The following is a 23,331-nucleotide window of genomic DNA, read 5'->3' as shown; positions in this document are numbered from 1 at the left end:
CTCAACACAAAATCGTAAATTTAAGTGAAACATGGAGATTATTTTTGTGATTACGTGTCACAGTGTATTTAACGTGTGGCCCAAGACAACTCTTCTTCCAGTGTGGCCCAGAGACACCACAAGGTTGGACACCCCTGCTCTAGATGACACTGATGTGGGTCATCTTGGACCCCACTTCGAGAAACAACAGTTTCTTCAGCTCTCATCTACCTTCTTTGGGCAAACTAGCTTTGATTTCACAACACTAGGGATTCACTGATTTCAGTGGTAGAATAAATTTTCAAAAAAACACATTTGAATATGCCAGAAAATAAATACATCAGTGTTTATAGAAGCACTGTTTGTAACAGCCCCAAACTGGAAGGCCTGCAAAAGTCCATTGGCAGTAGGTGGCTAAATAAATCGTGGCATAAGCTCCTGCCTTACTGAGGGCAACAGGAGGGAGAGAAGACAGCTGGAGAAATGGAAAGGCCACCACAGAAATGGTGCCTGAATACCCATGGGAACTGAAGGGGCAAGAATCAAGGATACACCATTTCTGGCTTGAGCACAGGCAGTTCCTCTAAAGGAGAGGGAATACAGGAGAAGCAGCATGTTTCAAGGGGAACAGATGGGCAGTTAAGTTCTGAGCCAGGTAAGTTGCCTGAGGAAACCAGGTATAGACACCCTACATATATCTCTTTATAAAATGAAATGTTCTATAAGTGAAAATGGCAATGAGAAACAAGCTAGAGCTACATTCAGCAGCATGGGCCCATCACAGTCTGGGGGGAGCAGCAAGTCTGTCTGCAAAGCATGCTGTACGGATTAACAGGAAGCTAGAAGACCAGCAAAGCTAACCTATCAGTCAGGGATCCATACCTGGGTGGTAAAATCATAACAAGCAAGGAAATGATCAGAAAAGTTAGAATTGTGGTCACTTTTTGGGAAGAGAACAGATGACGGGATCAAGTGACGCGGGGTGCGGGGGTGCGGGGATTTCCGTGATCTCTATTCCTGACCTTTGTGGTGATGACACGTGTTCATTTACTGTTCCTCGAAGTGTACGTATTTCTTGTAGGCATTCCTGTATGGATATTTCTCACAATAAAGAAAAGATTGAAACTGAAAAACATACAAACATGCCTACCCCCCATAAATGTGTCAAACTCGCTCCTTACAGGAGACCCAGAGATGGCCACCTGCAACTTGTCTCCCCTGCTCGAGGGTCTTCATCTGAGGGGCCGGCTCTTAGCCGTTGCCATGATTTCCCCCTCACAGCACCCTGCCAATTGCTTGGCCTCGCCCTCCTTGTTTTTTCAGACAGCAACATTTCCCGGGTGCCAAGGACGCATTTGTGCTGAGACACAGTTGAGTAAGACACCACAGTCCAGCTCGCAGGCGCTCCCAGCTCAAGGCCAGCTCCATCAACACTGGAGGATGCAAAGAAGCACCTTACACAGTCTGAGGGAAGCACAGAGGCTTCCCGGGGAAAGTAATCATAACTATCCTTTAGAATAGTGAACTTGACCACCACTGAAGCCGAAGTGCTTTGTACTCATTGATTTACCTTAAAAAAAAATTACTTCTGCCGTCACTTGACTGCCGTCCTGGTCCGCTAGCTCCCTTCCTGCTTCCCTCCCTCCTGCCTGGAGCCCATTTCCCGACCCACAGTCTGGACTGTGTGTAAGGAGATGGGATTCTTTCTAATAATACCGGGCAACTTGGTTCAGAAAAAAAATGGCTAATAAGCACAAGCGCCCGAAGGGCGAAGCCTGGTATTTTCTGAGCGCTGGGAGGCGAGGAGGGCTTTCACTGGAGCGTTTCCCGTTTCTATTTCCATCCCAAACCAGACAACTCGTTTTGCTTTGTGGCTTACATATGGGAGTTATTTATTTAATTAAACAAAAAGCTTCTCATTTGTCACTCAGATATGCTGTGATGTGAGCCTCTGTGCAGCCCAAGGATGTGAGGAAATTTAAAGACGAAAATCAAATAATCAGGCTTTCTAGATGGAAAAAGCAGCCTTTGACTTCAGTGAGTGGGAAATCTATGAAGCTATCTGGGATCGTGAGTCCCAAGAAGCACAGCTCTGAGAATAAAATTCTAGAGGCCGTGAGGCAACTTTGAAAAAGAAAATCATAGAAAGGGTTTTTGTGAATGCACTGTGGGTGTGTTGGGAAAGCTATGGATTGGGTTTTTATGAAGCAAAAGAGCACCCAGCTAACCTGGCGGGGCCAAAGCCTTCCGTCTACATGCCAGGTTTCCGCCTCGGTTCTCCACAGATTACCTGGACATTTCCCAAATCTCAGTGTCAGTTCTCCCTGCTCATCTAATTCCCACGCGGGAATATTTTGGAACACTGTGTAGCTTTTCTATTTTCATGTGTAACTGTGTAACCCCAACTTACTAAGTGCTTGCTAAATTACAGGAACCATTCTCACTACTACAACGCCAGCTAATTTAAACCAGCTAACCAGGTGCTAGTGTTCAGCATCCTTAGTGCACAGACAGAAATGCTGTGTCATTAGCATATTGGTTGTTTTGTGTGAAGGGGACTTAAAACTTGAAAATAAGGTGTCTTGCAATATTAAGTTTTTGCTCCATAATCAATGCTCGTATTAATTTACAGCAACCCTCTTTTTCTATGAACAGGGAAAATAAGTTTCATGATGTCTTTTTCCTAAAAGATCTCCAGTTCTGAATGATCAGAGTTAGAATGTATGAGATTTTAATGCATTTAACTGAAAACCAGGTAAGTGGCTTTTGGTCTGAGACTTAATATAAAATTCTCCACTAAGAGATGTTCTGATTGGTATACGAAAGGATTTTTTAGTCCTGGCTGGTAGTCCTGGGTTGCAGGCCAGGTCCACAGTTGGGGGGCACATGAGAGGCAACCACACATTGATGCTTCTCTCACTCTCTCCTTCCTTTACCCTCTGAAAATAAATAAATGAAATCTTTTAAAAGATTTTTAAAAATAAAATAGCTAAAAGCAAACGAACAGGAAGTCTGGTTATATTTCTGAGTTTTCACCTAACGGGTGGAGCAGGGTATGAGCAGTGGAAACGCACTGCTGCATTGGGAAAGCGGTCACACCATTTCGGGAGTTGCATGCTTTGCCTTTCTTCCTCTTGAGTTCTGTGAATTTAAAACCATAAAACAGTTTGGCTGGTTCAAACGCTGTCCAGATCCAGTTGTGTTTTTCCTGAACTTTTCCACACTGTTCAAAAGATGGCTTGATTTTGTTTTGCATTTGATGTATGGCACCATGGGGCTTCTGGGACAAATGCAAGCTGTCACAGAGTGGTTTATGATCAGTGAGTGAGCACCTTCTTCCTCTTCTAATCTCGTCCTCTGGTAAAGCAGAGCCTCATGCCTCGGGATCCTTCACTGCCAGAGGACAGCAGCGGGGGCTCGGCCAAGGCAGATGTCCTGAACATGTGGCACCTGGGCACCGCTGGGAATAACCGTTAGCTGCATTTTTGAAATTTAAGTTGTGTGAAGACTGCTCCTGGGGAGTCACCATTTTACCAATCTGGTCAGGCCACATATGTCTCCTCATTCACAAGGCCATAAAAAGGAGGACTATGCATACCTTCACTTCTAAATAGAGAGATTTAAGGTCAAGTGTTAGCAACAATCCAAGGATGAATTATAATCTGCGTGTTCTCAGCTTCTCTGTGTATAGGACTTCCCAAAACACAAGCCGTTCGTCTAGTTAAAGTACTACGAGGTACTACTTTCCTTCTCCTCTGCTCAGTTCTGTTTGGAGTTTAAATTTGACAACCGATCTTCTTACAGACATGAAAAATCTATCCTTTTGCAAAGTGACTTTCTTAAAACCTAACTAATCAGACATTCCCCTGTTTAAAATAGTCCCCTCCACTATCTGCATATTTAGTGCAAACTTTCTAGGTTGTCTGAGAACGGTGTCATCCAGTACAGCAGCCAGAGGTGGCCTCTGAACACCTGAAAGGGGGCTGGTGCAACTGAGGAGTGGGAGTTTCGATACTATGTAGTTAATATTAATCTAACTTTTAAAACTGGTATTTAACTCAGTAGAAAATTCAAATATATGTTGGAACAACTGGAATATGTGAAATCTGTTTCAACTGTAAATTTTATGAAATACAAATACAATGTTAATATTTCTGATGATGATTTAGCATCTTAATTAAGATATACTTAAGTACCAAATTTTGAAGACATAGTTAAAAAAGAATGTAAAAATATCTCAATAATTTTATACTGATTACATGTTGAAATAATTCTTCAAATATATTAGGTTAAATAGAATGCATTATTAAATTAGTTGTATTTGTTTCTTTTTACTTTTTTGCTGTTGTTAATATGACTACTAAAACTTTTTAAATACAGATGTAGCCCACACTAAATTTCTATTGGACAATGCTGGTCTAGAAAATCTATTCAATGAATGAATGGACTCAAGGCCCTTCACAGTCTTGCCTGGACCTTGCCTTTTAGTCCAGTCTACTACTGCATCAGTTCATCTGTTGGCCCCCCATCTTGTACTAACATTATTGGGCTCTTTTACGTGTCAGTGCCCTTGTCCCCTCTCCATCTTTTGTGAACTTGAGCTCATCCTTTAGGACCCAGTTCAAAAGTCCTCCTCTCTGAAGCCATTACCTACCTTTACAGGACCGAGCTCTGTGCTCCCAAAGACCTGGAACATTCTGTGAATCCTAGGACTGTATTTACCACCTTATTGTGGGTGCAGAGTTTCATGAGTCTCTTTCCTCTTTGAATTCCCAGCACTAAGCACCATGCCCTGGACATTAGAGATGCCCCATCAATGACTGACGATGCCAGGGACCTTAGATGGAGCTGCACCAACTCTCTGCTGGTGGAATCCATGGCAGTAGCTCTTGGAGAGGTTCTGAATTAAAGTGAAGTAAGCGCACTGACTTCCCTGACATGAGCAAATGCCAAACCCGCTGCCATGTGATTAAAGCAACCAGAGGAAGAAAATCAAGAATGTGCACAGAGGAGTGCAAAGGCCTGGCATTCTCTTCTGCCCTCTGTTCTGGAAGGACACAGAGGAGCGCTGAGCATAGCATGTCTCTGTAGGGCCACAGGGCTGCAGAGAGTATTGCACTGAATCAAAGCTCTTTGTGGGAATCCAGTGAAGGCCTCACAATCAGGAAGGGAGGGAGTGGAGAGAAGACTATTTCAAGCAGAATCATAAAGGTGTTTTGTAAGTCTCTCAGAGACAGATGGAAGATCTATGCCTTATTGGTCAAGTGAGAGGACAATCCTCAGGTCTCCTTAACGCCCTTTCACCTTTGTGAACTTCTGCGTTACGGGGCCGGCAGGCCGGAAGGAGGGTCCCCTCCAAATCCAGGCTGCTAGTGGCACTCGACCCGGGCAGGTCCAGGCTGAATCCAGATTGAGGCTTCAGGCTCCAGACTGAGAAGTAAACTAAACTGAGGTGGGATATTGATAAAAGGGGCCAAACATCCAGGAAGTGGGGAAACCCCAAAGCTTTTCTACATTCAAAGACCTCTTCTTGGGGCAACGTGGAGACAAAGTAGAAACAAGTGGGTTTAAAAAAAAAAACTGCTCAACAGAGCTGTGTCTCTTCAACCAGAAGCCAAAGCCTTTCTGCAGGCATTTATTTATTGCACAGTTGTTAGTAGCAGACAAATACAACCAGACTGGAAATAAACTGGTGGCATAAACTAGAGAGTATCCACATTATGCAGTATTACATAACCATTAAAAAGTAAACATTATTGCAATATGTATTGACTTCCAGATATTTCAGAGTAATGTGTATTAGCGTATTCAATCTTCATAGACTCTCAAGGGAGTCTAACTCCCACTCCCCCCACTCCCTTACCTCCTGGGGCATGCGGAACTGGCAAGCATCCCTTCATACAGCCTCTTCCAACATCCCACTAGAGCACCCGTGGAGACCCAGGAGAAGATGAACAGCCTCAGGAAATCTGACCTATTGCCAATGGAAGTAGATTCCATTGTGTGCTCCTGACTTAGAAAATAACCAGCAAAGCAGGAATCTGTCTTTCTGCTACATGGCCATGACTTTCAAGGGCAAGAGTTACTCTCCCTGTGCTCCACACCACTCTCAGGACATCTTCAATAAGTTAAGACTGTATTACCAAAAGAACACCTGAGGAGGGGTGGGCACAGCCCAGACTACCCCTCGTGGTGCAGGAGGGGCAAGCAGGAAGAGTTGTGGGTGGATGCACATCGAGGGGTGGTAGGGGTCCCTGCTCGGCACATAGCCCTGAAATCCCACATTAGGTGCGAGCCTCCCAGGTGCTGGGGAGCAGACAGGGAGCTGTGCTCCCCAGTGGTGTCTTCCCATGAAGGTTGGATGTGAGCAGGCCGAGTGCCGTCGGTACTCAAGGGCACAGAAAGTGAGATTAATGTTAGTCTGTGCATCCTGTGAGTCTGGAGGTGCCCCCTCCACCTCCACCTCCACCCTGAGCTGAAGGATGTGGCAGGTTATAGTTTCCAAAGGTGGCTGCAACTATATCTCCTACCCCACATACTCTTCTGAATGTGAGCTTGCTATTCACCCATTGAGAGACAAAGGATGATCTCCTTCCCCTTGAACCTGACCTTAGAGGCATTCTTGTAACCAGTGAAGTAGAAGCAATGCTGTGTGACTTCTTGGGCCAGGTCAGGAGACTTGCAACTCCTGCCTTGGTCTCTGGGAACATTCACTCTCTGGGGCACCACCTTGGAACCCAGGAGCAATGCTGTGACAAGCACAAACTATTCTAGAGAGGCCACAGGGAGGCGCTCTGGTTGACAGTTCCAGCCAAGCCCTCTGAAGCCAGGCACCAGACCTGCGAATGGGACAGTCTCGGAATGGAGACAGTAGCCCTCACCGTGGGAGCCACCGGTGGGAGCCCACACCCTGGGGAGCAGAGGGAAGCCGTCCCCACTGGGCCTTGTCCAGATTCCTGATGCACGGAAGGCACGTGTGCACAGTGATGTTCGTTGTTTGATGACGCTGCATCTGGGTGGTTTGTCTTACAGCAGTATGTGATCAGGGATAGATGGTGAGTCAACTTAAGGCAAATTGAGGTTTTTGAAGGGGAAAAAACCTATAGTGACTCAGAAGATAAGAAGACCTATGAAAATCATAAACAACAAAAACAGGAAAAATTTCAAATAAAAAATTTTAAATATTCAACAGTAAATCTGGGGTGGGCAAAAGTAGGTCTGTAGTTGAGAGTACATGAAACAGTTTATTCTTGTATTACTATTGAGTAATTATTGTATTCTTTTCCATACAAACAACAGACCTCCTTTTGCACCCCCCACCCTGGATTTACTGAGTGCCCCCGCCACCTGTACCGGGCACTGTGCTGTACACAGTGGGTATAGCTGTGAACGAGACAGACGTAAAAGTTCACTTTCCACTGGCAGCCACAGAAAGGTAAAGAAGTAATTATAACAAAGCATGGTAAGTTCAAAGGTGGAGAAAGAGACAGCACCATGAGACCGCACAGGGGGACGATTCCTGTTTACTGTGGTTACTGTGAACAGCGCACACACACGGGAAGCTTACACAGGCAGCTATGAAATAAGAGCAGGAAGTCACGACCTGAGAACAGACTTTGACCAAAAGGCAGTGAGTGGATGGAAGGGCTAAGCTAAGGTAAAGAAGCGAGCAAACACCCCCCCACCACGAGAAGTGAAGTCGACGGTGGTAGCTGGAGAACAGCAATGATGGTGTGAGAAACTGAATCAGTAATAGGAAAGACAAGTTTGGGATTTCTCCTAGAAAGTAGATAACCAAAAATTTTGGAAAAAAAATTAAATAATGGAGAGGGTTATATAGCAGATGGAGAGCTGTGTCTTCGTACAGAAGTCCCTGTGGTGGTCGCCGGTGAATCCCTGCAAGGGCCGCCCTGCGCTGAGATGCACTGTCAGCGTGAAATATGCCGGATTCCCAGACTTGCTAGGATCAGTGTCACCTGTTTGTTTTTATTTTTCAAAATGTGGCTGCTAGAAAACTGGAAACTACATATGTGACTCACCTTACATTTCTATTGGTCAGAGCTGATATAGAAGGAAGAGAGAGGAGACCCAAGACTTTTGTGTTTTTGAGGAATTTTGAGGGGAAACAAAGAACAAGAGTACATCAAAAAGTCAGAGAATAATTACAGAACACTTTGGGAGGGGGTTTAAAAATGGACCTATGCCAGTGAAAAAATCAATGAAAGCAGACCTATATCTGGACACAAGTTTTCAATTACATGAAAAAAATCTTTAAAAAAATTCTCTAAAGATACCGATTAGAAAAAAGTGTACTTCCAAATTTGTCTCTGCCTTTTTTCCACCACACGAACTGCTTGAAGACGGTGGAGCAATGCTTACTGATTACTGAGAGGAAAATATTACGGAACTGTCATTGGTGTGTAAAGCCTCTATAATGATATCCTCAGGTATTCGCAGAGAAACTGAACTAAAAATGAGTGGAAGTTACGTTAGTCAACTGAAAGGAGAATCAACATTAAGAATTCAAGTACAGAGAATTCAATGTATGAAGGTAATTTTGGGCTTTTCTTTCCTTGTGTTAGGCTCCAAACTTAGGAATCCAGTTGATCGCAATTGGATTTTGCATCCACGGGGTGAAATTTGACCTTATAGTGCCTCCTCCTTCTTTTTCAATTTTAAAAAAATTTTTTTAAACTGAAAGTGAAAGATGTTAATTCACTTCCCTGAGGTTTACACACACCACTTAGAAGTAGAGTTAACATTTGAACGCTCTGACTATGCTTTATTCTTCTTTTAATTTATTTTTATTTTATAAAGATTTTATTTATTTATTTTTCAGAGTGGGAAGTGGGGAAGAAAGAGAGAGAGAGAGAAACATCAATGTACGGTTGCTGGGGGCCATGGCCTGCAACCCAGGCATGTGCCCTGACTGGGAATTGAACCTGCGATGCTTTGGTTCACAGCCCGCGCTCAATCCACTGAGCTATGCCAGCCAGGGCCTTCTTCTTCTTTTTTTTAAAAGAAGCGTATCACCCAAGGATATGCTTATTGATTTTACAAAGAGGAAGTGGAGGGCAGGACAGAGAAAGACATCGATATGAGAGAGAAACGTCTATTGGTTGCCTTCGGTATGTGCCCCGACCAGGAATCAAACCCACAACCTTTTGGTGTACGGGACAATGCTCCAGCCAACTAAGCCACCTGGCCAGGGCTTATGGTGCCTTCTGCTTCCCCTCCTTTCATGGTAGCACCAGGAGGTGCACTGTTCTCCTCAGTTCACAGTAGTCTGTGGTCAGGTTAGATGACCACCCAGAATAATGACGGTACTGTAGTGTCTCAGGACTTACTAAAAATTGCTAAACTATTTACAGAGTTGGGACACTGTGGCAGAAGAATTGCTGAACAAAATGTTTATTTTCTCCTTTACAAAAGCAGAGTTGCCAAAGAACTTGATTTTCTTCATGTGTAAAATGCATGTTTAATGAGTCACTGGCCTCTCCTTTCATTTATTTAACAGTTAATACTGTAAGTAATGCAGGGGCTGATATCACCTGTTATCAGGCACTCTTCATCAGTGGCCTGGGATGTTTGTGGGCTAATTATACCATGAGCAACACATACAGACAAAACAGAGAAAAATAAATGTAGAAAATACATAAAAAATGTTCATGAATGCTTATCTTTGGATGCAAGAATTCTGGATACTTTTTTATCTTTACACTCTTAAATTTTCTAATTTGTTTCTTTAAAAAGAAGTAGTTGTTACTTTTATACTTAGCAAAAAGAGAGGTTTAAAAAACCAATTTATACAACTTTGTATATGCCACTTATGATAGCTATGTCTGGGTTTCCCCCAAGTTCACAGCACACCCTTCTCTTTTGGGAATTTCTTGTCCCGCGCCCAGTTCCAAGGGAAGAGCCCTAGGAAACGTGCTTGTCTCAGGTCCGAATTCAAACTCGGTCTCCTCAGAGGTCTTCCAGACAACCACCTAAAGCACCCGCCCACAACACTCAGTCTATTTGGTTTTACACACAGAGCTTATCCTATTAGAAATCATTTTACTTTCTTGTCTATTTTTCTCTTTTCAGTGTGTGTGGGGGTCGCTTTTCTGTCTTATTTTACTGCTGTGTCCCAGCACCAAGAATAGTATCTGACATGGAGTTTTCACTCAAAATAATAGCCACAGAACAAATGAAAAAGCCCCATGTGACTGCATGTGCCTGGTACTGGCTTAAAGGACAGGAGAGGAGACCCTGAACAAAGCAAGACCAATCAGAACATTGCCAGAATTTGGAACTTTTGAGGTGACATGGGAACAGGGGAGCTGCAGGGTGGCCACGTTCTGGCTTCTGGGCAGGAGAGAGAGAGAGATCTGAACGACAGAGACAAAGAGAAGACACGGGTCGGAGGCAGTGGGAGCCCGGTCCCACAGCCTGCGGGGCCTGCTTGCTGCGTTCCAGCCTCAGGTCTCACACCTCTACCATTACGTTCTGCATTTTGGGCTAGGCTAGCTGGGGCTGGTGCCTGCCCCTTGCAGCCACGGAGCCCTAAGTAATGTATCTGTGGTCCCAGTCATGTTTTGAAAATCCACAGCAAGAATATTTTTGGAGGAAATACTCCAGAATGGTTTCCTCTGAGTGGTGGGATGACCTAATTTCCTAAATTTTCTAAACCTAGTACATGTCACTTTTATGACAAGGAAATAATATATATATTTTCCCAAGAATCATAGTGTGGCAGGCCCCAGTGGATCATGTCAGTTCATCCCTTTTATTTTAGGGTGAACTGCTGAGAGGCTGCACGGTGAAATGACTCCCCCACGTGCATGGAGCCCCTTCACCGCTGTGTCCCCAGCACTCTGATGCCCAGCCAGTCTTCTCCCTACTGGGCACTCTTTGGCCGGTCATTGTGATTTTCATCCTGACATGCTACATTTCAACTTCTCAATAATAAATTCTCTCATTTTGGTGGGGGGAAAAAGCTTCTTTCTAAGCTTAGAAGCTTAGAAAGCTTCTAAGTTCACTAACTCCAGCGCACTGGGTGTGACTGTCGCACTGCCGTGTTGAGAGTTTCCACGGCGATACTGAGGCAGCATCCAGACTGGGTGGGAAAGAAGTGCCACAGCTGATGAGTGATGTCTGCCCTGAGTGTGGGGAGAGAGGGGCCGGATGGAGAAAAGTTCTGCTCTAACGCTGTCAGATGCAGGGCGAAGCTGGCTTTATGAGAGCGCGGGAAACGGCCGCTCACTCAGGGGATCCATCGGTATCACACAGGCCTCGGTCCCTTGGTTTATGTTAAGTCCTGATGTCACTGTATGATGATGGCACAATAAAGACATAAAGAATGAGGCAGTGTCTGTAAGAATTCTGCTTTGCTGTTTTTTTATTGCCTTTGTTTGAAATTTCTGTTTTTTTAAATTTTACTTTTGTTTGAAATTTCATCACACCTCTTTTTTTCTTTTTTGGCTAGCCTGGGGTTCAAAGGGGCTGACTGTCATTAGACTGGGGCGTCAGCTGATATAGAGTCACCTGGGCACCGTGGAGGCCGGAGTGAAGTGCTCGTGGGGGGGTCGTCTCTTTCCGGGCTGGACCACAGTGTGGCTCTAATTCCGACGTAAGTCTCACCGAGCTACTGATCTGTCCCACCTGTGTCTTGAATTGATTCATCAGCCCCACCTAGTTTTAAGAGACCTCCTTTAATGATCCAAGAGCCCCCCGCGGTGGTGAACAGCACTGTTTTGGGCCTAGGAACCCGTGACACAGGGAGGAAGTGCTAACAGTCTGAAGAGCATCAGGAAGAAGACACAAATTGTCACTTGGAATTCAGAGGGAGATTAAGTGTTTCAAGAGGACTGGACAGGAGCCCAGAGGCCAGCATGAAGGGACAGAGGCTTTCCCTTTGTCCCCTGGAAAACACAATTGTCCCTCTCCTGGCCTATGGGCAAACCCCACAGGGGTGCCTGCAAACAATTCTCACCTCCCTGGGTGCCACACTCCACCCTCCCTTTCACTATCTAGGCAGGGAGGAAGTTTTGGTTTGGTTTGGTTTTTTAAAACTCTGCCGCTGCATTGGTGGAGGACAGGCCCTAGGCAGAGGCAATGGGACAAAGCAGCCTCCTCAGGAGGTCCTCTGGGAGTCCTGAGGGCTGGAGCCCACACTGCACTGGAGTCAGGGCTGAAGCAGTTTTAAATATTTACAAAGCAGTTTTAAATATTTGTGAAATGTTACCTCATTACGGACCCGGCTGCCAGCATCACCAGTATGGAGAGGAAGCTGAAGAGATGAGCCAAATGGAACTGGGAACTTTCTTTCTGACTAACTTAGATATTTCTAAGGACTCCAGAACTCGGATGTGCCCATCATTTGCGAGTGTGGAGAATTTAGGTTGGAATAATGCAAGAGAAAGAGCAACAGGATTGTCTGACTCTGAAAATGGTTAAACTCTGAATTATTTAGGGATTGTTTCGCCTCTGTAAATCTCAAAGTGGGAGAAATCCCTTTTGTCTGAATAATTTCTGCATACATTCCAGGCTGCACGAAGTGTGGAAATCACTAATCTTGGAAAGGCCTTTACAACCCTGAACCCTTAAGCCCTTGCTCTTGTACAATGCATTTTTTGTTTGCTTGTTTTCAAAGACCCAAGTCTTTGTTTTATGTGGCAACCAGAGGTTACACAAAGCACAGCAAAGAGGTTTCAGTTTGCACACCAGATCCTATCGTTAGTGGCTGCTTGGAGAGCTGTGCTAAAAACATTCTGAGGCCACATCTGGGTACTGCAGGAAAGAGTGCAACGATAGATTGGCAATGCCTGCCACATATGTGACATCTTGGCGTCAAATCAAGGGACACCTTTTAGACACCTAGACCCAGGGTTAGGTTCTTAAATTCTGAAAAATGGAGGATTCATTATCAAACATCTTCCCCTAAGGAACTGACAAGTACAGCTGCCTCAGATACAGGTACCTTCTGTAAGAATTGATGTCTCTTATAAACTTACTGTGAATAGCAGGAAGTTGACCTTCACTCTCCCTATTGTTCTTTGGGGCCTCAGGATTTTGTGCCTGGAATACTTTTCTAGCCTCCCAGTGGTCTCCTAGCCTTACCTTCTTGGGATCTATTCTCTACAAGGCTGATGGGCTGAGCTTTCCAAATGGAAGCCCTTCGGTAGTTCCCACCGCCCACCACACAGTTATTTGCCCCAACACAAGGTTCATCTTGATCAGGCCCTTGCTAGCCTGCCAGCCCTGTGTCTTATTTGTCTTTTCCTTGGCACTTTATATCACAGCCAAGCTGAGTTCCTTGTCCCTCTTGACTTTTTCCACAGGGGGGTCCTTCCATGGGAAGTGCCTGCTTCCCTTATATCTTCCCCCATCTCAAGGGTCAACCTAGCTGACCTCCTGCAGTGCCTCTCCTTCCTGCTTAGACTTGGTTAAAGGGCCCTTGGTGCTTGTTTGGACCCCCTGCTGTGATCACAGGTTTGTCTATATCCCCCACTGAAGCTCTGAGCTCTTGCAGGCAGGAACCGCATCTTATTAGCTGCACCCAAACCACTAGGCAATGGATGCCCACAGGAGGTGCTTGATCCATGTTTATTACATGAGTGAATGAATGGGGTTGTGTAGTTTCCTCAAATTCATGACATTAATGGTGACTTGGCACCATTAAGTGGACGCGACCCATTTCCCCACAGCATCTTCACTGCTTTACCTAATTACCTGCTCTCCTGGCCCCATCCACTGCTTCTTTCAATAACAGTTATTGCAAGACATCGAGGCAAAGGAGAGAAGTGCCAATTATGAACTGTGTAAAAATCTAGAAATTCAAAGTCATTGAATCTTAGATTTAGAAGAGACCTTTTAGATAGTCTTGTCTAGAAGGCAGAACAGACGCCTCACCCATGCCTCCCTCCCTCCCTTCTTTCCCATCTTCCTCACTCTATTTTTTGGAAAAAGAAGTTGTTTTCAGCAATTATAATGGCAGCTGTGAAAACTGTACGACCAGATTTCATGGTCCATATGGTGAAAAATATTTAATTTTGATTGATAATAGAAGTGAAAAGAGTAAGGGACCCATATTTTGGCCTAAATTGTGCAGTTCTAATTCCCAGATCCCTTAACTAAAACTGTCCTGGTTGTATCACTTTTCTTAAAAAAATAATAGGGAACTGGCTCATTTGGAGGGGGAAGGGAAATGGTTTACCTTGTGTAGCTGCGTTTTCTTCTCATAGTAGGCGATCACGGGGATGGCTGCCCGGTAGTAGGCTTCAAGGCGCTTGGCGATGGTGGCGGTGCTGTCCGTGCCCCGGCCGCTCTGGCTCCTCTGGAGAAGGCGGCTGGTCATGGTGTCTGCCGAGCAGTCCATGCAGATCACCAAGTGCGGGTCTCCAATCTGGGGGTGGGGAGCACAAGTCGGTCAGAGAGTCTATTCTCTGATGCTCTGGGCAGGCCTAGGCCTCCTACCTCTCCCCTTTCGTGGCCTTCTGATTCCTTTTGAAGCCCTAGAACCAAATCGTGGCAGAGCTGGGACTGGACTTTGTGGTTCCTTATTTCCAAGTTAGTGGTTTCCCCGTGATGCCTCCGAGTTGTCTCTTGCCTTTGTCACGTCCCGTAGTGCAGGGACTACCTAAAATGCGAGCCAATGCAGTCGCAACCTGTTCTCTGCACCAGGGGCAGGGGTGGGCGCGTGTGTGGTGTGTCCTTTGGGAAGACTCCGACCTACTGAGGCAGAGCTAATCACTTCCGCCTCCGTACCACCACGTTATCCTACCTGTGCCAGTGGCACGTAGTGCGCCTGTGTCTGCATTACCTGGGGATTAGTACAGCATAATGCTCGAGCACACACTGGTTCGAGCCAGGCTGCTTAGGGTCAAATTTTGGTGTGGTGACTTGTCTCTGAGATGGTCTTCATCAATTGTTCCTCCCCCATTGATACAGAGGCCGTACCTTAAATCTCAGCTGAACTGTAACTGTATTGACCAACAGAATGCAGTGGAATTGATGTGGTATGCTTTTTTACAAATATTTTATGTATTTATTTTTAGAGAGAGAGTAAGGAAGAGAGACAGAGAAAAACATCAACGTGTGGTTGCCTCTCGCGTGCCCCCTACTGGGGATCTGGCCCACAACCCAGGCATTTGGTATATGCTTTTTAAAAGCAAGATCACAAGAAATTTTGCAGTTTCTGCCTGGTCAACTGCCATCCAAGATGTCCAGCCATTCTAACTGCTAAGATGTGACGCAGCACAACCCAGCCACGTGGTCAGGGGCCACGGGGACAGAGATGCCTGTGCAGTCCTTGTCTGTTTTAGACATCCCAGCCCTGTATTCCAGACATGTATACTCAGTCTTAGTCACTGTCTGATTGTATAAATTCAGTAAGTATTAGCTATTATGCTTATTTCCCCTAGTAGGCTACCGTCTCTTTGTGTGCAGGGGTTAGAAGTGCTCAGCTCTTGGTCCCAAGTCTAGCATATAGTAGGTACGTGATTTTAAAATGTTTTAATGAATGAATACTGAGGACAGGATCGGTAGCATGAGTCTCCCCATCTCCCCATGCTTCTCTTAAATGTTCTTTGCTCCTGACACTTGTGTGTACGTTGCCTCTACTATCGGCCCCAATCCTGGATCAAAGGAAACTGTTGCTTTCTCCTGATCTTGCAATGATCAGGCTGTGAGTAACACATAGATGCTTCCCACCCCAGTGCGGAAAGTGCCTGGGAGGGGTGGGAACAAAGTCAGGGTAGGGAGAATTCAGGTAACACACAGAATGGTAAGATGCTATCGAATATTTATCTCTCCCACCTGACAGATTTACTTTAAGGAACAGAGTGGAAAACTTCCCCCAAATCTAGACAAGTGAAATAAACCTCTGGAATATGTCATGAAACTTCTACACAGGGCTAGTTGGTTTAGAAAAAAAAAAATGACCCTTGTTCACCAGCAGAGGGCGAGCTTGGGAGGCAGCCTAGGGTTCAGTTACAGAGTTCGACTCCCTGGAGCAATTTCTGGCTGGGGCCGCAGGAGAAGACTAGGAGATTTTTCTAGTTGGGGGAGTTATCAGGCCATTTGTGACAACAGAGAAGACAATCCGGGAATCATTCAGATACAAACAGAGATAATGTGTATCTGAGCAGGAGCTCTCAGTAAATGACCCACTGGACCAAAATAAGTGCAGGAGGCAGAGGTAGATTTCTCACATTGATTCTCAGACTGCGGCCCTTACATGAGCAGTGCGGGAATCATCTGGGAGCTGAACTTATTAGAAATGCAGTCTCAGGCACAGTCCAGGACCTACGGAATCAGTCTGCAGTTTAAGAAGATCTCCAGGTGATTCTTCTCACAATAATTGCTTTCGAAGCTGCTCTACCAAGCCATTTACTTGTGCTGAGACTATGGGGTTTGTACTAACATGTGTCTCCTGGACTCAGCACTCCCCTCCTACATATAAAAGCTATTGAGCAGTCATTCCATTTGGAAGTGGCCTTTAATACTGTAAAACATCAGTATTAAAACCACTGATGTTTTAATACTTAAATTTTTTTGAAATGTTCAAATGAAATACCATTTAATTATTTTTCAAAGCACTTGGATATACTGAACGTCTTTTAGAGTAGCCGTCCAGTTCCCAGCATTGCCTCTTTTCACCGGATGTGGCTAGCCTCTAGCATCACACAAGTGGGAGAGCGGAGAACTCTCCCCTTGTCTGAATGAATCAAGTACTTAGGGACAATTCCCTGGCCCTGACATCAGCCGGCTGATGTCCCTGGAATTCTGCCACAGCAGCACTGGGTTCTCCCTGACCTTTGGGAGACCTCTGCTGGGGGCAGCTCTGCTGGGTACCTCTGCTGGGGCATAAGTGTGGCTAAGATGCCATCAGCAATGTTTCTGCAGCTAAGGGCTTAACACTCATCCCTCCTTCAGCACCCGGCTAGGAGGTACCATTTCTACTTTAAGGGAGAGGAAACGGAGGTTCACAGAGGTTAGCCTGCCCAGCATCACAGAGGCCTCACTCACTGGTGCTGCTCCTGATCCAGCTGTGTGTGACTCCAAAGACGGTGACTTTACTCTAGTGGAAGGCACCAGAGTTTTCAGAATGGGGTGTGGGCCAGATGACTGGTGGGCCAAGTAGAGCCAGGAGAGGAGGGCAGGATGTTGGAAAGGAAGAGGGTGGTGCCAGAGACCATTTTGTTTTGTTTTGTGGAAGCTGTCTCCTCAGATCGAGTTGGGGTGAGCCTTTGCCTTGGCTCATGGAGCAGCCACCACGAGGTCAGCCTCAGTGACTGGTGCTAATGGCTTCGCCTTGGTAATTCCAGCAGGTTGAGCAGGAGGGGAGTTTACCCTGCTCTCCTCTGACCCCCACCTTAGTTTTCTTCAGATTAAGTGAGGACGCCAGCTAGACTGTGTTTGCCAGTGGGCAGAGTCGTCATGCCCTCCAGGAACTCTCTTGTTGAGAGTAACAGATATCTCGTTCTCTCTGCATGCCTCTGTTTCCTCATTTTTAAATAATAGTAATGGTTTCTACCTCAATAGTATGATTTTGAGGAGTAAATGAGTTAATACAACAAGTCAACTACCTGGCCCATTACAACATGCATGTGAGCTAATATTATTTAATGTGGGCCTGGTGATACATTCATCCCTGTAAACTGTAAAAGTCCCTGATGGTGAATTTTGGTTTATTTTTTATATTTCTTTTTAGTTATTGATGAGAGAGAGAGGGGGACATTGATTTATTGTTCCACTTATTTATGCATTCATTGCTGATTCTTTTATGTGGTCTGACTGGGATCAACCCACAACCTCAGTGTATCGGGATAACACTTCAACAACTGAGCAACCTGGCCAGGGCTTTGGTTTGGGTGTAGAAGGAGTCAGAGGCCCAGCCATGCTTTTAGCCCCTGCCAGCACTCCAGCACACTCGCCAGCCCCTGTCCTGGGGACTGTGGGCCCCCCACTAACAAGGAAGCGGCCTGCCCATTCCCATTCGCTCTCACCCTGAGGCATATCCCCTTAGGGAGCCCCACTGGAGGAGGGGTATCTGGGTCATTCCAGCATTCCTGAACACACACCCTCATCATAATGACACCATCCCACTGCCATCGTAACTTCTGCCCTCCATGCTGCCATTGCCCAGTTCAAAGTTCTGCAACCAAGAGTCAGATAAAGAGAGCAACAAATCTCAAGTGGAAAGTCCCAAGGGGTCTCCAACGTTCCCCAAATTTTAGTCAACTACAACACACCAATGAGAACATCCCTTGGTCAGGCTCATAACCTCCCCCCCTTTTTTTTTTTTTTTTGCTAAGAGCTCATTCTGAAGCTTAGCATACATTTATAAACACAATCACTGATTCTGTAGATGAAAAATTATATGAGGCAGTTAAGAGTAGTCAGGCTGAGGGAGAGTAATGCCATCGTTCTCACCTCCAGAAAAATTACAGTCATGTTCAGGCTAAAGGAAGCATTTTGGCAAAGGGGCTCCTGGGAGGGAAAAGTGAAAAGCAAGTGCATTCACTTTACTTCTGTTAATATGTGTTTAGTTTGGCTGTTGCTGAGTAAAATGCTGGCTTAATACAGAAAAGCTTTCCAATTTCACACAAGGGAGCTAGGCTAAGCACACGCCCCTCCTCAACATGACAAAAGTCTATAGAGTGGGGATAATAATACCTACTGCATAGGGCTGCAAAGATCCATAAAAGGATGTTTAACATCTAGTTCAGCACTGAGTACATTTTAAGTGTTCACAAAATAACAGCTATTATTCTGTTGGATATGTATTCTACATAATTATAACTATGTAAAAATAGGTAGAACAAATGCTGGAACAACATACATCAAAATGTGAATAGGTGTTATCTCTGGTGATTATTTATTTTATACATTTCTGAATTGCCTCATATCTATATAAATTTTATTTCCATAGTCACAAAATACTAATAATTTTGAAAATAAAACCATAACAGATTTTTGAACACCATATACAGGCTTATAAATGTGTAAGGCACCTTTCAATGATTTCACCCAATCTTCCCAACAAGCACAGAGGTATCTATTTTCAATCTACACTTTATAGAAGAGGAAATTGAGCTATGTAAAGTTCAAGGAGTTGCCAGTGAGTTACAAAGCCAGGCTCTGAATACAGGCACTATAACCAAAGTTTGTCAACTGGGGTGGCAGATGGGATGGTGGTTAGAAAACCCAGCTTCTCCTTCATATTCTTGTCTCTGTCTGTCTGTCTCTCATACACATACAGCCCTGCTGACACCCTGCCCTCCCCTAATGTTGGGTGCAGAAGGCACAGATCAATTCAATGGAGGGAAAAAACAGCCTTGGGAATAGAAGATAGGAAGATAATAGAGAAGTCACATACAGACTTGGCCCTGAACTGTGGACATAGCTGTAGTTTGCTATGTCATGTACAGTAAGCCAAGTATGTAAATCCTCAAACGCTCTTACGTCTCAGAGAACTCAGCCACAGGTACGCAAAGTGTCAGCCTAACTAACTAACTGAATTGGATTTATTTTTGGCAACAGATGGCCCCGTGCATCTGGCACGCCAGTCTCGGTGACAGGGAAAGGCTGGTGAGATGTCTGTGAACTGGTTAAAACCAATCACAGGGCTGAACGGCCTCAGGCATAGCTGCATGCTTGATGAGTGTACAAGAAACACTAAAATCAGATGTTTGTATTTGTCTTTGCCAAACTTCAAATTAATTATGTGCCCGTAATTTGGAGGGGACTGTACAAATGCTGGGACCCCTGTAGGGTATAAATAAATCAATAACAGCTCATTCGATGTTTGTAGCATCTTTTTCTTCAGGTCCAGTTTAATACAAGAGCTTGTTTTAAAGGGTTGTATGTGTTCTCTTGCACACAAGCCTAATTGATATTAGAATCTTCTAAATTTACTGTACCCAGGGACAAATTCATATCACGCTCAATCCTTGCAAACATCTCCCAGTAGTATGTGAAAGGCTGTTTTGGTAGATATCTCACCTGAAGGTCGCCAGTTCAGTAATGAGGTGGCACACTTGTATATTTTTTCCAGTGGCATCGTGAATTTTAGCTTTGGTTGAAACTGTCCAGTCATCATGTAGATAACCCTTTATCACCTCAAAGTCCTACTTAGGTTTCTTTTCTGACCCATTCTTACAACCTGAATGAGCCTAGAGGACATTATGCTGATTGAAATAAGCCAGTCATGAAAAGATAAACATTGTCTGATTTTACTTATTTGAGAGTTAAACTGTCAAATTCAGAGGCAGAAAGTAGAACAGTGGCTGCCAGGGGCTGAGGGAAGGGGAAATAGGGAGTTGTTGTATGATGGCTGTAGAGATTGTGTTAGCGAACATTTCTTATTTTTTAAACTTGTTTTTCAATGACAGTTGGAACCACTGTAGTCTTGGGCTCTGCCGCCCAAGCCTGTCCCCCCTCCATCCCCACCCCGAGGGGGCTCTGGAGCTGAGGGACAGCCTGTTGGGGTCAAGGCCCCTTCTTGCCAACTAAGCCAGGAAATTTTTTTTTTCTTGGACTCTGGTTAGGGGAAGGTGGGTGACTGGCCTCTTCCTCTAAACATTTAGATGCCACCTGAGGAAGTTAAATACAACAGAAGCTCAGAAGGAGGTAAAGCAAGCCCCCAGGGACATACAAATACAGTCCACCTGAATCAGCGTGGCAGCGTTGGAGATGGATGGGGACGGCCCCCGGGTCTTAGTTTGAGCAGCAGCTGCCATGTACCAGCTGTGTGACTATGGGCAAGTCAGGGAACCACTTTGGGCTTAATTCATCACCTTTAGCAGTAAGGAAATACTTCTTCTGTCTGTTTTAAAAGGTTATTAAAATATATGTAAAAATGACAATACACATGAAAATGTTTTAAAACTCATCTGCAGAGATAGTTACATAAATATCAAACCTTGCAGGCACTGGAGTTTTTGTTAGATAAATGGGACAACTGTTTTCCTCTTGATTGGACTTTGTAAAATTAGGGGTGATGTGTGTAAAGTGTGTAGCACAGGACCCAGAGCAGCGCAGGTTTAATAAATGATAACAAAACGGTTTTCACCTACTGCCGTGCCCCTGTGAGTGGTGCCCCCTGGTGGACAGGGAGGGACATGGGGCGGTTGTGGTGGTGGGAGGTTGTAGCAGTGTATGTATTTGATTCTGCCTGGCAGCATCCATTTTCCTGCCTCCCTCTGAGGACACCCCTATTTTTCCTTGGGTAATTTCCCTTCCCCTTCTCAGTCTGTGTGGTTCAGGTGGGGTGCCCGTTCTCCCCTCCTTTCTTTCAATCCCTGCCCTGGCCTCCAGTCTGCAATCAGGACGTTCCCGGAGGGTCTATCATAGGCCCTCCCACCTTCCCCTTGGCCTCAGTGACTGGTTCAGTGATGGACCCAAGACCTGGGAATCCAGGATAATGCAAAACACAACCCTGGGTTTTTTTGTTGGACCCTTTGGCAAACAGAAACACTTTTCTGGCAGGTAACTTAGATGGTGGAAGAGAAGCCTGGAACCAAGAGAAAATGATGCCAACAGAAAGGAAAGTCAATCCAAGAACTCGGAAAAGTCAGACAATTGATAAACAAATTTTAATATATAAATCCAATCAAGTGAGAACCACTCCTGGACAGTTTAGTTACTTGAGCCGATAACTCCACCATCACCACCCCTTCCCTTCTTTCCTTTTTTTGCTACTTGGTGTTGAGTTTCTGCCATTTATAACTGCAAGTTTTGATTCATGTAATTGGGACAGCAATTTTGAATTTCTCTCCCAACCTTAATGAAATCCCATGTGTTTCTTCTGGGATAATCCCCAAAGCAACACTCACCCTCCGTCCGAACTCTTCGCCTTGCTTCACTTCTCGTGGATAACCATTGACCAGGAAGCCCTGGGTGTGGCCAAGGCTGGTCACCATGGCCTCCCTCAGCAGCTCCAGAATGATGCCCTGCAGCAGAAGGACGGCAGTCAGGGCCTGACTCTCCCCCCACAACACAGCATTGCCTGGGGTCTCCTAGTGCCACGGTGTAAGCTAGAAAGCTTCAGACAAGACTGACAGCAGACAGCAACATATGCTCTGTCCTTGATTCTAACTTCTCACTCTCCCCCAACCCACATTCTACTGTCTATGAAATTGGCAGGTATCTTACAATCAGTGCTGGGCACAACTTAATTGTTGGTGGTTTTTTTCCTGTCTGGTATGTTTGTACTAGTTACATTTACTGGGGTGTCTTAAAATAATGGCATCTTAGGTTATATAAAACACAGTGGCCACATTTCACATGGTAGCATCCCATAAATTAGGCATAATGGCAACTTAAAACTAGGCAAAACATAGTAGAAACTGCATTTTACTGTTGGCTTTTTTCCAGTAAATATTTTATAAAAGTTGACACCCACTAACTTGAGACTTTCAGGAGATATGAAGTAGCATTTTCTAGCAATATCGCTTTCTGTTAAAATCTTTGATCTGACCTGTGCTTATGGCAAATAAAGGAGGAGAGCTATGGGGAAGGGTGGGGACAGATACAGGAACAGTGCACCCGGCTGCATGGGTGGGAGGGGTTCTGCTCCCTGGCTCCTGGCTTTGTCAGCGTCTTGGAGGATGCAACCGACACAGGGGTGGTCAGAAACTATCCCTAGATAATGGTGAATTAACTCCTCATGAAGTTTATATTCTAGTGAGATGGATGGATAATAGATGGACAAATAAATACACAATAAAGAGTCAGCTGGAGAGAACTACTTGGAACAAAATTAAAGCAGAGGTAAGAGATACAGGTGGTTAGGGAGGCCTCTTTTGATCAACTGTGACAGTAAAGTAGGGATCTGGATACAGTAAAGGAGCAAGCTATGTGGTTCTGTGAAGAGCACCTGGGCAGAAGAAAGAGCAAGTACAAAGCCCCTGTGGCACGAACAGACTGGCCAGTGGCAGGAGCAGGGAGGAAGACAGTGGGTGGGTGGGTACACGCGAGGTGAGCAGTGGAAAATAGCGTTGGAGAGGGAGCTGGAGGCCAGAACCACAGGAAGGACTCTGGATTTAATTTTAAGTGTGGTGAGGAGCCACTGGAAGGTTCTGGGGAAGGGAATGACACAATTTGATAACACTTTCAAGAAATCACTCTGCTGTGAAAAGAGTAGAGTGTAGGGGGAAGAGTGGCCACAGGGAAGCAGCTCTGAGGCAGCTGTAATGGTCCTTTTTCTGTTATGAGGGCCGTTCTGTCTCCCAGGTGGGAAGCAGGCTGCAGCGGGCGGAGGGGGACGCAGAGCTCTGCTGGCCAATGGGGACTGCACCGTACACGCCCCAAGTACAGGCAGACCCTGGGACTTAGCATGGGGAAGGAATGATTTTTGCTTCT

At 45.2% G+C, this 23,331-nt stretch overlaps 1 protein-coding gene across 2 annotated transcripts in view; it reads right to left on the bottom strand.

Annotated features, from left to right (window-relative positions):
• Window positions 1-23,331, bottom strand: part of AK5 (adenylate kinase 5) — a 203,340-nt gene that overhangs the window by 2,165 nt on the left and 177,844 nt on the right. For both annotated transcript variants that reach the window (XM_028513409.2, XM_028513408.2), the window contains exons 12-13: window positions 21,804-21,920; window positions 14,180-14,368 (exon numbers count right to left, since the gene is read on the bottom strand). In XM_028513409.2, the coding sequence (XP_028369210.1) occupies window positions 14,180-14,368; window positions 21,804-21,920 (306 nt within the window). The remainder of the gene's footprint in view (window positions 1-14,179; window positions 14,369-21,803; window positions 21,921-23,331) is intronic.

This window comes from Phyllostomus discolor, chromosome 5 (genome assembly GCF_004126475.2).
Source record: "Phyllostomus discolor isolate MPI-MPIP mPhyDis1 chromosome 5, mPhyDis1.pri.v3, whole genome shotgun sequence".
In the NCBI taxonomy this organism is placed as follows: Eukaryota; Metazoa; Chordata; class Mammalia; order Chiroptera; family Phyllostomidae; genus Phyllostomus; species Phyllostomus discolor.
This window is presented reverse-complemented; position numbering and strand designations above follow the sequence as displayed.